The following is a 14,550-nucleotide window of genomic DNA, read 5'->3' on the forward strand; positions in this document are numbered from 1 at the left end:
ATGGCTATGCGGGTGTAATATAAATATATGACTATGCGAATGTAATTTTGTATGTTGGATTGTAATAAGATAGATATCCGCTATAAGCTACAATAGATAAAAGATAATGAGCTAATATTTTTTTACGTTGACTATATTTATAACCTAAACTGTTCTTATTATTCCACTTTTGGAAGGCCCTTTCCCATCTTAGAAAGAAAAAAGGGAAAAGGGTCAAATATATCTCTCTACTTTAGTTTATTGGCATATTTTACCTTCCGTTAATTAAAGTAGTAACATATACCCGTCCGTTAGTCAAAGTATACAAACATATTCCTGAATGGATGGAAAATCTCAAATCAGCCAAAATTACGTATTTAACTGAAATTATCCATGCCCCATCACTTAGAATCGACCCGACCCGCCAAATTATTTACCCCCCCTCCCCGCCCCCACTCCACCCTAATATACCCTTCTACGTGACCTAAACTATTATCCTACTCAAAATTAAACTATTACCCCCTTCGAAATTGAACTATTATCATACTTAAAATTCATTTTCCACCATGTATCAAGAATCCAAATCAACAGTATCCAAAATGATTACTCAAAAAAGACACAATCTTTACCATTTCCCCAATTTTAAACTCTAAAACCCAATCAAGAAAGATCCCCACAAATGAAAAAAACATAATAACAAAAGATAAAAGGACTGAACTTTACCTGCAATTGTGACAGTGGAATCATCTTCCTTAGGATGAACATGTTTAGAGCTTTCAGATAGCAAATTTTCTTGAAGTCTCTGGCAGAGCAAGCAGGCAATATGTACAGCTCTTACAACAATTTCCAATTATTTACAATACCCATATGATAGTAGTTCAATTTTCTGTAGAATAATAGTTTAGGTTGCATAGAGGGGTATATTAGGGTGTAAAGGGGGGTGTTGGGGGAGGGGAGGAAATAATTTCGTGGGTCGGGTTTAAGTGAAGGGACATGAGTAATTTTGGTTAAATGGGTAATTTTGATATTTTTCATCCATTCAAGGGTATATTTGAGTACTTTGGCTAACGAAAGGATATATTTGACCATTTTAGCTAATGAAGGGCAAAATTAACCAATAAACTAAAGTAAAAGAATATATTTGAACCTTAGCTCTTAATTTCAACATAAAAAAAAATTTAAGATAGTGATACACGGCAAAACGAGTCCAGCTGGCGTAAAATAGAGCGCAGTAAAAATAGGAACGAAAAAAGGTCATTTAGTTACCTGCATAAGAATCCTTTTGTTTTGTTTTTACGAAAAATATAAATCACTTAACAAAAATCCATTTGTTTTGTTTTTTACGAAAATGCATATATCTAAAATAAGTAAATTTGGCCAAAAAAGCGCCAAAAGTAAAGTTGTCACCGGCCCTATTGCCATTTCGGTAGACGCCGGTCACTGCCACTTTCAGCTGCCAAACACAAAAAGCACTCGATACGCGTTTTCTTTCCTTGCTTTCTCTATAAACAAAGTACGATACTACATAAGCACATTTTTAGTAAGTGGCTAGTGGAGAAGATCCTTAAGTCTCTGCTATATACTTCCTTGCTTTTCTGCATGCAAATGCAAGCGCAGTCTGCTGCCACCATGGAAATATTGTCTCCATTAATATTTATCTTGTTATTAACGACTATTTGGCTTGTGCCTGTAATTTGTGATGATAGTGGGCATTCATCAGCTGTTGGAGATCCAGGAATGAGAAGAGATGGAATGAGAGTAGCTTTAGAAGCCTGGAATTTTTGTAATGAAGTTGGTGAAGAAGCACCTGGAATGGGTAGCCCAAGAGCTGCTGATTGCTTTGATCTTTCTGGTAAACCCTTTTCCCCCATTCCCCCTTTTTCTTTATGATTAGTTTTCAATTTGTTTGTCTAGTTTTGACTTGATACGGAGCATAAGTAGGAGTTTGGCCATAAAAATCAAATATTTTTCACTTTATATGGAATTTTAAAATTGGAGTTGAAGATGGAGTTGTGTTTGGTTATACTTTTGTAAAGGAGAGAAGAGAGCATTTTATTTGGAATTTATGAAGATGGAGTTGGAAAATAGGTTTGGAGCACTTTTTTCAACTTTGGAATCCAGCTCCAAGTTAAATTTGGAAATTTTATAACCAAATGCTGATTTTAAAATAAAGTGAAAAATTATTCTGGAAAAAAAATGAATAATTCTCAAGGCCAAGTGGTTACTCATTGTCTTTTGGCAGATTCTGCCCTATAATCTGATCAATTTTTGTTATGTTTTGGAATGATTGTGTGATGTGCAGACAGTTCTTTGAGTCACAAGGTAACCGAGTCGGATAATAAGCTTGGGATTGGCAAGGCATTCCCTGCCCTGAAAGCTAAGGCTAAGAATGATCCGGACTTGTATGCTGCTGAGAAGGAACTGTATCTGGGTTCATTGTGTGAAGTTGATGACACCCCAAGGCCTTGGCAATTTTGGATGATAATGTTGAAGAACGGCAACTATGACACAAAATCTGGTCTTTGCCCAGAGAATGGGAAAAAAGTACCCCCTTTTAAGCCTGGAAGATTTCCTTGTTTCGGGAAGGGATGTATGAATCAACCTATCCTCTTTCACCAACCCACTTCTTTATTTGATGATGATATTATGAAGGGAGGATTTAATGGTACCTATGATTTGGGTTCTACAGCTGATAGCAGCAGTAGTTCCTTCTTTGAGGTGCTTTGGGAAAAGAAAGTTGGCATAGGGGGTTGGGTATTTAAGCACAAACTCAGAACCTCCAAATTGTATCCATGGCTAATGTTGTATCTTAGAGCCGATGCAACCAAAGGGTTCTCCGGAGGCTACCACTATGACACCAGAGGAATGTTAAAAACTGTAAGCTCAGTTAGCTCACTGTTTCTGCCCTCAAAGTTTCTCTTTATTCTATCCATTTAAATTAATTGCAAAACTGACTAACTGTTACTTCCTGTGATAACTTCACCACTAAGATTGTGAAAATTGTATAAAGGTCTTTTAAAATGTCTATTGCTTTTATGTTTGCCTTTGCTAGCATCATTGTTATTGAGCATGAGGCTGCATAGCAAGTTTCTTCATTTATGCATCAGGGAGATGTTTGGTGCCTTGACAATAAAAATCCACTTGCACAATTAATCCTGATTCTTTATTCACCGTCTCTAAATTTGGTGTGATGTCAACTCTGATGGCATGCATGAAAGGTGAATTAATAAAGCAAAAGAGGAAAAATAAGTGATTGAAAAGTTGATTCAGTAGAAGTCACCCACATGATCTGCATTAGATCAAATAGGCCTGCCCTGAATGGTTGTTTGATACCATGATCAATTTATCATGTCTTATGCTACCATTAAATTTGAAGCATAACTATAAATGATTTAATTGTAAACCTCCCTGGTAATTCACCAGATATCCGAGAGGTATTCATCAGTTAAAACCTCTATTATCATTTAAAAACTAATGCCATTTCTGGGGTTGCATTTTTTCTGTCACTTTTGGAAGTTAATTAGTACGATGGCTTATGGGAGTCCATTAGACAGTCCTAATAGTTTATCATGATTCAGGGGAACCCTATTTACCATAGAGAGATGGTAAAAGGCAGGGGGAGTGTCGGTTATATATATAACTTATCTGGTAGTATCAGCAAAGAATTGAGGATACTATGATATACATACGGCTTTTGAGCAAATCTGGTGTCAGGATAATGAGGACTTTTCTAACCATACGTTACAAATGAAAATACAAAGAAGAAAAAGATATTTTATTTCTTCTACTGTTTGAAGAATTTCATTATCTTTCAATGCTATTCCTGATAATAGCACAACTATTTTTCTTTCAGCTGCCGGAGTCACCTAATTTTAAGGTCAAATTGACCTTGGATGTGAAGCGAGGGGGAGGATCCAAGAGTCAGTTTTACTTGATAGATATTGGCAGTTGCTGGAAGAACAATGGTGCTCCGTGTGATGGAGATGTGCTCACTGATGTTACCCGATACAGCGAGATGATCATCAATCCAGAAACTCCAGCTTGGTGCAGCCCCTCAAATATTGGCAACTGCCCCCCTTTCCACATCACACCAAACAATACTAAAATCTACAGGAATAACACCTCTAACTTCCCTTACTCGGCTTATCACTATTATTGTGCTCCTGGGAATGCCGAGCACTTGGAAAAGCCATATAGCACATGTGATCCTTACAGTAATCCCCAGGCACAGGAGCTACTTCAGTTGCTGCCTCATCCAATATGGGCAGACTATGGCTATCCAACCAAGCAAGGAGATGGCTGGGTTGGGGATGGAAGAACATGGGAGCTTGACGTCGGTGGCCTTTCTAGCAGACTTTACTTCTATCAAGTAAGTGGGCTTGTTAACTCACTTGGATAAATATGGTGCAAAAACCATGTTAGAATCAGACAAAAATGCACAAACACTTAATGCATCTGTATGATTCCATCCTTGCTCTTTTTGGCTGCAGGATCCAGGTACAACTCCTGCTAGAAGAATATGGACATCTGTGGATGTGGGAACAGAAATTTTTGTTAGCGACAAAGATGAAGTGGCAGAATGGACTCTGAGCGACTTTGATGTTTTACTCACCTTGTAAAACCAACATAAAATTATCATTCCATTTAACATTGTAAAAGTAGCCAAAGCAAAATCCAATAGTGGGACAAGGCTTCATCATTAATCTTGATGTGCAAAGCTTCATCTTTCTATACTAGATCTACATCTGTTGGTGCAATCTTGTTTACCTTAGTTCCTTGACTCAGAAGAGACTAGGATAAAGAAAAAGTAACTGTTTTGTTTTTGCTATATTTTCGTGGACTTTCTGGATGTTGACTTTGCCTTGATAGCATTGACTTCTGGTGGAATGAAATTATAGCACTATGACGTTGGAAATGAACTGGAATTCCCGTACGTTCTGTCGTTTCTTTTCGAGCATGGATGAACAGACATGTTAACTGTAAAATCTACATACATGGATGAACAGACATGTTAAGTGTAAAATCTACATACTCTACATACTCTTTGCGATGTCTATTCTTACACAGAGCACGCTGTTTCTAAGATCATCAGAAAAGGAACAAACCCAAAAACATGTTCTAGATTATGTTAGTTCTTTGGCCATGACAATCCGCCCCTCCTGCACTTGTAAGTAATTGCAGTATGCCAATTTGATTCGAGTGATGCATTTTATCTACTTATCACTATATGGAAGTGGTGGGCTATTTTAAGAGATTGCGTTAACTTCTTCATTGCACATTTTGGTTATTTAATTTTGTGACAAGTACTCAAGGCTATGCTATATACCATCACAAACCCATAACGGTACGGAATGTGTGCTTATCATTTTTTAAATGTTTCTTAGGTTGAGAATATTCCATGGGAACTGATTGATGAAGAGGCTTGAAGACAATAATAAGTGCTAATGGAACTTCAAATAGTCACAGGTTTGATCTTTCTGGTTTTATTGCATGTTAGCTTATTCATGCTCAAAATCCTTCAGTATTGTCATTCTAACATCCCCTCTCATTTTTTTTTCCGAGTTCTGACATGCCCTTAAATTTAATGCGGATACTCCTTTCATGCTGAAAAATCTGTGTTATGTCTGTGCAGTATCAAATGCTTGTATACAATTACTATTGAAACCAAAGGTTACTGTGAGAAAAATTCTTTGCCTCTGACAGTTATTAAGGTAAACAAATGCATTTCATAACGTTTCTCTGCAAAAACAGCCTTTTTCAGGCTACCGTCTTGATTGGAATTATGAAGCGATAAATGTTGAATCAATATCTCAAACTAGTGCATGTAGAATATGCTCATCTCCACTCTTCTGAAAATGATGAATTGGATGAGCAATGGGCATTTATTGCCCCAGGCACTGAGGTAGACTAGATTCATGGTTTCCTTGTGCTTAACTATGATAGGCGGCTGTTTCCTTCTGTGAAGATTCTTGAAGAAATATGTTCATGTCTGCAGAAGTTGTTGCAAAAAGAACATGTGATCACTGATTCAGTGGCGTTTTCATTTGGCTTTGAATGTAATCCTTAAATATGGTCTATTCAAATGTCAAGAGACTTCAGGGGAATTTGAAATGACAGATTGACTGATATCCAAATGAAATCCTAGAGATCAGCAAGTGAGAAAGTACAATTTTATGCTTCTTGTTTGTGTTACGAAGAAAATGGTCTTCTCTTCATGAGATGAATTTATCTTTACCGTTATCCATCTTTTGTAAACAGTGGATAAGTGGGTAAAGAGAGGTCTTTCGTCACGACCCATTTTAGCCTTGGTCATGCGGGCACCTATCATTCCCACCTCGGTAGGCGAACTTTAACTCAATGTTCACAATCAATAAATATAATAAAATAGCGGAAGAAGTAAATGACGTAAGTCTCACAATATATTATAATATAGATAAGTGCGGAAGTAGACGAATCCACCCCAGTATCTGGTCTGGTTATACAAGAGCATCTAAATCCGAATACTAAGGTCTGAATAATAATATATAAAGACATAAGCAAAAGAAGAGTCTTCGAGGTCAGCGGACGCCATGCTCACCCTGGAAAACTCAAGTAGAAGTTGAGGAGTCGATCAGCCACGAGTCAGAGAAGTAGATCGACGATACTCGCATTCATAAAAGAATGCGGCAAGTGCGATCGGTGCAAACAATAGTACTGGTAGGCATCATAGGCCGACTAAGTATAGTTAACACAATTCAGAAAATAACGCAGATAAACAAGTAAACCAATCAGGCATGGAACAATACAATCGTAACCGAGTATCCATCAATCACCTATGTAAGTATCTAGCCCCAAAATAGTAAGTCTGAGTATATCCAATCCTGGGACAATCAACATAATATAATCAACACCACAATCGTCACAATACAATTATCACGACATCTCACTCAAGTCATAGTGTAATGCAATGCAATAATGGCATGAATGTGATGCCATGCCATGCTATGCAAATGAGATGTACACATGTACTCCGAACGGAAGTATCGACGTCTCAGCAGCACAACCCAATGTGATTCGCAAGTCTGAGTGCCACCTGTCTCGGATCTTTGCCAAACAGACAGACGGGACACTGGCTAATTGCTCACAGGGGAAGTCTCACCGGCACCACTCTGGGGGATCCGCGGAGCCCATGCACTACAATCGAATCCGGGATAACATCGAAACGGCCATGTAACAACGATGCCCGAATATAACCATCGGACATCAGCTTCCTCACAATCACTCAAAAGAGTTGTCAAATATCAGTTTCATAAATCAACGATTCTGGAATTAAACCTTGGACATCGGCCTTCTCACAATCACTCAAGTAAAAGAGTTTATTAAGTGTCAGTTTCATATAAACAACGATTCCAAAACGGATCTTCGGACATCAGCCTTTTTCTAAATCACTCAAGTAAAAGAGTTTATCAAATATTAGTTTCGCTCAATCAACGATATCGAATCATCACCGGATATCGGCCATGCATGATAATTATAAGAGAATGCGTGCAATGCATAAGTCAATCATTAACAAGCAAGCTCAATATCATAAGTACCTCAACGGGGTACGCCAACAATGCATCACATCACAATACCAACAGTGAGTACGCCAACGTATATAATCGAGTACCAACAACGGATACGCCAATAATATATCAATAATCTCAAGTACTAACAGTGGATACACTAATAATATATCAAGTACAAATACCACCAACGGGTATGTCAACCCTATCCAGATTAGGACAACAAGCGACCTTCATTATCTACCAACTAAACATGGCATTAACCCAACACAATTAAATAATCAAACACACATAACGGTATGGCTAGTCCCAACACACATCAGGGCCCAACCTAAATCAATGTCCATCCCAACTTCACACCCGAAGGTTCACATGTTGTCTCCGACATCATAATATAAATATGTGATTCACTATACTAACTCTCACCAAAGGTAAATCATAACCTTCCCGGACTGCTGAACTGCAACACCAACAAGTCACTCTAGCGCCTTGCCCTTTCTCTGAAGCTCAGAACCAAAGTAATCTAAGCATAATCGAATTCTAAGTTAGAAATCATGAATAATGATACTAATATTGCTATGATATTGATTAGGTCCATTTTAACCCTAGAAATTGGGAAAACGGGCCCACAAGGGCGAAATGGGAAATTCACGGGTGAAATACCAAATTGAATCCTAGGTAATCATAATCCCATCATTAATTGTTGATTTAGCTCAAGAATTATCCCCAAATCTGATTCTAGTAAAAACCCCCAAATTGGGTATGAACCCTAATTCTCCAAATCCGAAATTCAACCTTAAAAGTGAAAGATATATGATCAGTAAGCTTAGATTCGTCACATTTTAGTATTACCATCATCAATTTTATCAATTATAACCCTAGGGAGAAGCCTCCCAGAACCCTTCTTTAAATTCTACTTCTAAGGGATTGAAAAGGAAAGGGATAATTCCAAGATGATAATGATTAAAGAGAAGTAAGTGATTAGACCAAGATTTACCTCCAAGAAATTCCTCAATTTATCCCCAAGAGTAGCCTTCCCAAGCTCCAATATCAAGTTATGACATAATAAAGGTCCAAGTCTTATTTTAAGACACATTTAATGAAATTTCCCTGCTCGTGATCGCCACGTGGAAAGAGTGCCGCCATACCGCCGCAGCGGTATGGCCTATATTGCCCATCACTGCCCCAGCGGTCATCACACCGCCACAGCGGCGCCGCTGGGGCGGCTTTGGTGCCGCCAGTGCGGGCACCAGACACCAGAATTTTCAAATTTCTCTAAGTCTTTAATCCGATTTTTGGGTTATTCCCGAGGCCATCTGCTCACAATACGACTACCTAAACCCATACAACAATGTGCTACGAACGCACTCGTGGTCTCAAAATTTCCAACGGAGGTCTCATTGCCTGAGTTAACCACTGGTGTCTACTTCCTATTTTCCATCCAAATTCCCGAGATGCACCAAAATTCATGGGGAACTGAACCAATCATACATACCAGTTCTAAAAAATCATCCGGACCTCTCGGAGTCAACGAAACTTCGAAAAAAGTCCATTCGTCCAAAAGTCAACCTCGGGTCAAAGTGAGTCAATTAATGCTCAAAAGTGGCGAAAGTGCCAAAAGAGCCATAACGACCAAATGGGTCGTTATATCTTTCCATATATTTTGCTTTTTAGGCTTCTTAGACGAAACGCCAAAAAGATACCCTAAAGGAGGCTTTGAAACTCACTTGCTGGAGCTCAGAAATTGCGGAAGGACCTTTAAACAACTGAGTTGGATTACCGTTTCATGAGTTGTATGTTCTTTCAACTGGGTTGTGGGTTCGTTCTTCTTGTGTTCTTATAATCCATAGAGTGATCTCAAAATTGTACTACTAATATAATTCAACTTGTGTAAAGGGTCCGGGAGAAATTAATTACTTAGTAGTCTCTCTTGCGATAATGTGCAAAAGAGAGCTGTTGTGCCCATTTTTAATGGTAACAATATTTGGTAAAGCAAGGCCATTGCAAATCTCATCTAAGTTCTTTATAGCAACTTTTTGTGGTGTTAAGGTTCTTTTGACTATTGTATTAACTTATTTGGAGATCAATGGCTGAGGATCTAGTTGCAGTGGTGGTGAAGTTAATATCCAAGTCCTCATTTTATACCTAGAGCTATGGAGTGTGAAAGACAGGCTGGTGTTTCATGTGATGAGGATCCAGTTGCAGTGGCGGTTGAAGTTAATAGCCAAATCCTCGTTTTATACCTAGAGCTATGGAGTGAGAAAGACAGGCTGGTGTTTCATGATGGTAAGGTGTTCCCTTTTATGAACTTTAAAAAGTAATAGTCGTATCCATGTTGACTACATGGGCATGGATCATGTGTCCTCTTGTATGTTTCAAACCACCATGTTAGATGTCCAACATTTGATTCAGAGTGAAATTTTGGGACTCAAAGTGTGTGCCTTCATGAGACGGAAAAACTTCAAAATGTGTCTTTTACATAACTTGGATAGTTGATTGATCAATCTTGAGTTGTGTCTTGTTCGAAATCTATACCTACCCGAACTTGATATTCATTATGCTTGATGTTTTACTCTTTGTAAAGGGTATTGAAACAGGGTATTGAAACAAAGTCCTGATGCTAGACTTCTCTTAAGGTTTGTCTACGAGGCCAGAGTGGGTTTAGCGATCAGCCTTCATTTTCATTGGAAATTTGAAATTATTAAATTTAAGAGAATGGAAAGTCTTTCCATGATGATCTTATGTGCTCGTCCCGCGAGGCTAAATTTGGCTTAATGGTTAACCTTCATTCGAATAATGTTATGGATTCGGCTCACTCTTCCGGGGAGCAATTTTTCTCATCATTTTCTGATTGTGTGCGAAATCATCACAGCTTGTGTCATGTATTATGCAGGGTTAGGAGAAAGGAGAATAAAAAGGAAAAACAAACCACCGTATGATATATGTATAACCAAAAACAAATAGGTAGAAACGATGTAATGTATTTAGGGTAAAAATAGAGAAATTGAGGCAAATTTGGGAATTTTATGGATGAAATTGTCGAATTACAAACTATGATGAGATGTATAGCTACTAAAATGGATTCCAACTGAAAGCTTGACAACAATGGAGATTTACCTGAAATGAGATAAGAAATGAGGTGAGAAAGAGAACAGAAGAATAGAGAGAGAGATTTGCGAGAGAAGATATTTTTACTAGATTTTTAATTGCCTCCAGTGTTTCAAAGGGTGGGGGCGTAAGGCGGAGCGTTTTATATATGGCTCGTGGAGGCGTAAGCCCAATGGGTATTTAATTTTTGGTATTTGATAAAATAATATAATTACAATAAATATTTTTAAATAGGTAAAATTACATTAAAAAAAAAGAAAAAGAAAAAGAAAATCACAATTTCTTAAAACAATATTACTATCATATTATTCATTTTATCTCCTTATAAGCAAATAATCAATAAACTTTATCAGTATTATGCTTAAAACGTAACTCCATCATGAATAAAAATAAAATTATTTTCAAATAGCAAAACAGTAACATATGATAATTTTGATACATAGGACAAAAGACCAATGACAAGTGAAATATACAATTCGACTATGTATTTTTAAAGAAATATTAAGTGATATTCACCCTCACGATGTTCTCAAATCGTAAAATGCAATACTACGACTAGTTATTTGAGTTACACGCATACAATACTACGACTTGTTATTTGAGTTACACCTAATCTTCTTATTTATATAGATTGAAAAACTATTAAGTATCATTCATTTGTTAAAGGCTTAGGAGGGTCAATGATTTTAATTAACGAATTTAACATATAATTTGTTAAGAACTATTAGGCGAGCTCCAAGACTTGGTCATTAGTCATGTTTAGGGCGTACGGTCGGCCGCTTAGGGCGTGAGCTTTGCAGGAACTAAGCCCTGCACCTAAGCCCCGGGACTTTTTGCCAGTGCCCTGCTCTGGGGTCAGTCCTGAAACTGCACACTGATTGCCTCAATCACTGTTGGGCTGGTGTATTTAACTTGGGACTTTATTGCTAACCGACTAAGTGGTCCAACTGGATACAGCTGGCCTAACTCCTACGTTGGCCCACTTCCTCTGAACCGCTGTATTGCCTTTTAATGAATTAATCCTGTGCTGTTACACCTCGGAATTTCGGGTGTTGTGCGGTGACTAGGCTAATGCGAGTTAAGGTGTACATGATGCCCCTACGAATGAGAAGGGATACTTGATGATTCTAGTTAAGATTCCAAAGACATTTATGGCGAGAGAAGAAAGCTCGTTAGAGAAAGTTAAGGCAGAAAGTGCCTTATCCCGTGTACAAATGTACCAGTAGGTATTCCTAGTAATTTACGGGGTTACAAGTTGGACGGATCGAATCGACGCAATCTGAACTGCTTCAAGAAATTCTGCAGACACCAGTCAGTGTTGACGGGCCGTCGACATGTTGACGGACCGTCACTGTGCACAGTCAATATATTTCTACAATCGGTGATCTGCAGGCGCAGCTCGACGGAACGTCGACGGGATCGTCGTCTCTCTAGAATTTTCTGGTTCCAGCTATAAATAGACGACCCTTGTTCATAATTTTCAAATTTCACTTCTTTCCTAGTCCTAAAAACTCTAGAATACTCTCCATATCATATTATCACAAATCCAAGAGGAATTAAGGAGTAAGCACCAAGAAATTAGTAGAATCAAGTACAAGGATGTTCACTAGGGCTTGTGGAAACCAAGAATCCCTTTGGTATTGAAGTAGGGTTTCTCTCAAGTGGAGTGTTTTCATCCAAAGCCCATTCGTATGTGATCAAAGGTGAGTTTCACATTTTATTCATGTTATTAAGAATATTGAGTGGTGGAAAGACTTGGATTATGGAAGAAAGTAGAGTATGAAGTTCAAATATGGAAATAGTGGAATTCTTGAATGGTAACTTGACTTGAATTATAGTTCTTGACATGTTATGAGCACAATCTTGTGATGAATAATATAAATGATGTTAAAGTAGTATTATACGAGAATATATATATGGTATCATGTCATAGTTTTGGTTATGGATGACATTGGAAGGGCATTGTAAGGATTGAATAATGTGGAACTTGAAGAAGCTTATTGATTATGGTGTCTTGGGTGTTGTTAATGATTTTTGGGAGTTGTTTATTACATGGAGAAAGTTGTAGAAACAAAGGAAACACTGTCCAAATTTTCATTAGCTCTTAGTTCTTTTTTTTATTTTTTTTTATTAGCTCTTAGTCTCTTTAGCTTTAACTTAGGCATGTTTTCAATGGCTTACCCATGGTACGACTTCTCTTGAATGTAGAATCGCGAGCTTGGAAGGAGACCATTTAGTTGATAGAGCTAAAGAGACATAAAGGTATGTAAGGCTAGCCCTTCTTTCAAAGGCATGATTCTTATATATTGTGATTTCTTTCCGGTAATTGCCATGACCTTCTTACATTCCAAATGAGGAAAGCTAAAGAGTATTAAAAGTTTCCTACGAGGTAGAGATGAGCTATGTTCCATGATAATGATACAGTGCTATTATGATGTTAATGATCTTTACATGATTCCTTGATGCTATTCATTGTTGATAGCCTCACCTTATAGTGCTAGTTCCTTCAAGGTGAGACATGACGCTCATGATGTTCCATAATGTAATCGGAGGTTACCGACTTTACGTCACTCCGATAGAGTAAAACTTTTATTTGAGCTCTTATGCATGCTTCATGATAAGTATATATATGTATGATTACACCGCGCCTATTCGGCCGGACATGACACAACTTCGGTGGGCGGCTTATAGATAATGATAACACCGAGCCTATTTGGCCGGACATGACACCACTTCGGTGGGCGGCTTATGAATAATGATAACACCGTGCCTATTTGGCCAGACATAACACCACTAGTGGGCGGCGTGACATGATTAACCCAGACGCGGGAGGCCCGAACGTGGGCTAATGATGTTATTGATTCAGACAGTTTATGTATGTATGTGTGATATGCTTTAAAGTTAAGAGTAAGCACGCATGATTCCGCCTCAAGAGGCAAGTAGCTACAATTATCCTTTCTTCTCATGCTTTTTATACTTATTATGTTATCATATATGCCTTACATACTCAGTACATTGTTCGTACTGACGTTTTTTATTTTATGAACACTGTGTTCATGCTCACAGGTAGACAGGGAGATGGCCCGGATATCTAGGAGCCTTACCAGCAGCTGTACAGGAGCACTCCACTTCTCCAGAGTTGCCGCTTATTGGTTTATTCTTTTGTGTGCACATTTGGGGCATGGCGAGGTCTTGTCCCGTCCTTATAATCTCAATATTCTAGCAGAGTCTCATAGATACATAAGTGTGGGTAGTAGGTGTTATGTGATCTTATTAGTATATATTCTGTATCTCATTTTTGTAACCTTGCGGGCCTATGCATATTTATATGTATAGTTTGGGAGAGTGATCATTTCATAGTAAGTTTACTTTGAGAGATTAGTTTGTTTGAGATGAGTATGAAAGCTAGAATGATATGTGGTGCTCGGTAGTCAGCTATGGGTACCCGTCATGGCCCCCTACTCGGGTCGTGACATGTGCATTCAATTTGGCACATGTCGGAAGTGACTTCACTATATCAATCAACTACAACCCTAAATCTTTAAATTGACTATGAATTCCTCCAGTCCGGTACATAACAAATGCCGCCTTGATCAAATTGGCCTTGTCCTCAAGGCTGTAGTTGAGCAATAAAATCAGGGGATTTACCCTGAATATAATCCCACTCCACCCACGACTCCTCAGGTGGACTCAAGTCTGTCCAATACACTAATACACTAACCACAATTGCATTTTTTATGTTTCTCAATGTGCCGCTGCAAAATTGCATGGGGTTGAATCAACACATGACCGTCACTAACACATGAAGAAGGTTGAGTCTGAACCCTGATGGTTGGGACCACGCATTTCTTAAGTTGAGAAACGTGGAAAACAGGGTGGAAGAGAGTCGGCCGAAAACTTCAAACAGTAAGCTATTGAA

General features: G+C 38.2%; 1 protein-coding gene across 1 annotated transcript; it reads left to right on the top strand.

Annotated features, from left to right (window-relative positions):
- Nucleotides 1–1,340: 1,340 nt before the first annotated feature.
- Nucleotides 1,341–4,898, top strand: LOC132063289 (uncharacterized). Its single transcript, XM_059455768.1, has 4 exons — nt 1,341–1,831; nt 2,282–2,856; nt 3,833–4,348; nt 4,470–4,898. The coding sequence occupies exons 1-4, from the start codon at nt 1,579–1,581 to the stop codon at nt 4,596–4,598; spliced, it is 1,473 nt and encodes a 490-aa protein (XP_059311751.1). The 5' UTR covers nt 1,341–1,578; the 3' UTR covers nt 4,599–4,898.
- The last annotated feature ends 9,652 nt before the right edge of the window (nt 4,899–14,550 follow it).

The sequence above is a fragment of the Lycium ferocissimum genome, chromosome 7 (assembly GCF_029784015.1).
Source record: "Lycium ferocissimum isolate CSIRO_LF1 chromosome 7, AGI_CSIRO_Lferr_CH_V1, whole genome shotgun sequence".
Lineage (NCBI taxonomy): Eukaryota > Viridiplantae > Streptophyta > Magnoliopsida > Solanales > Solanaceae > Lycium > Lycium ferocissimum.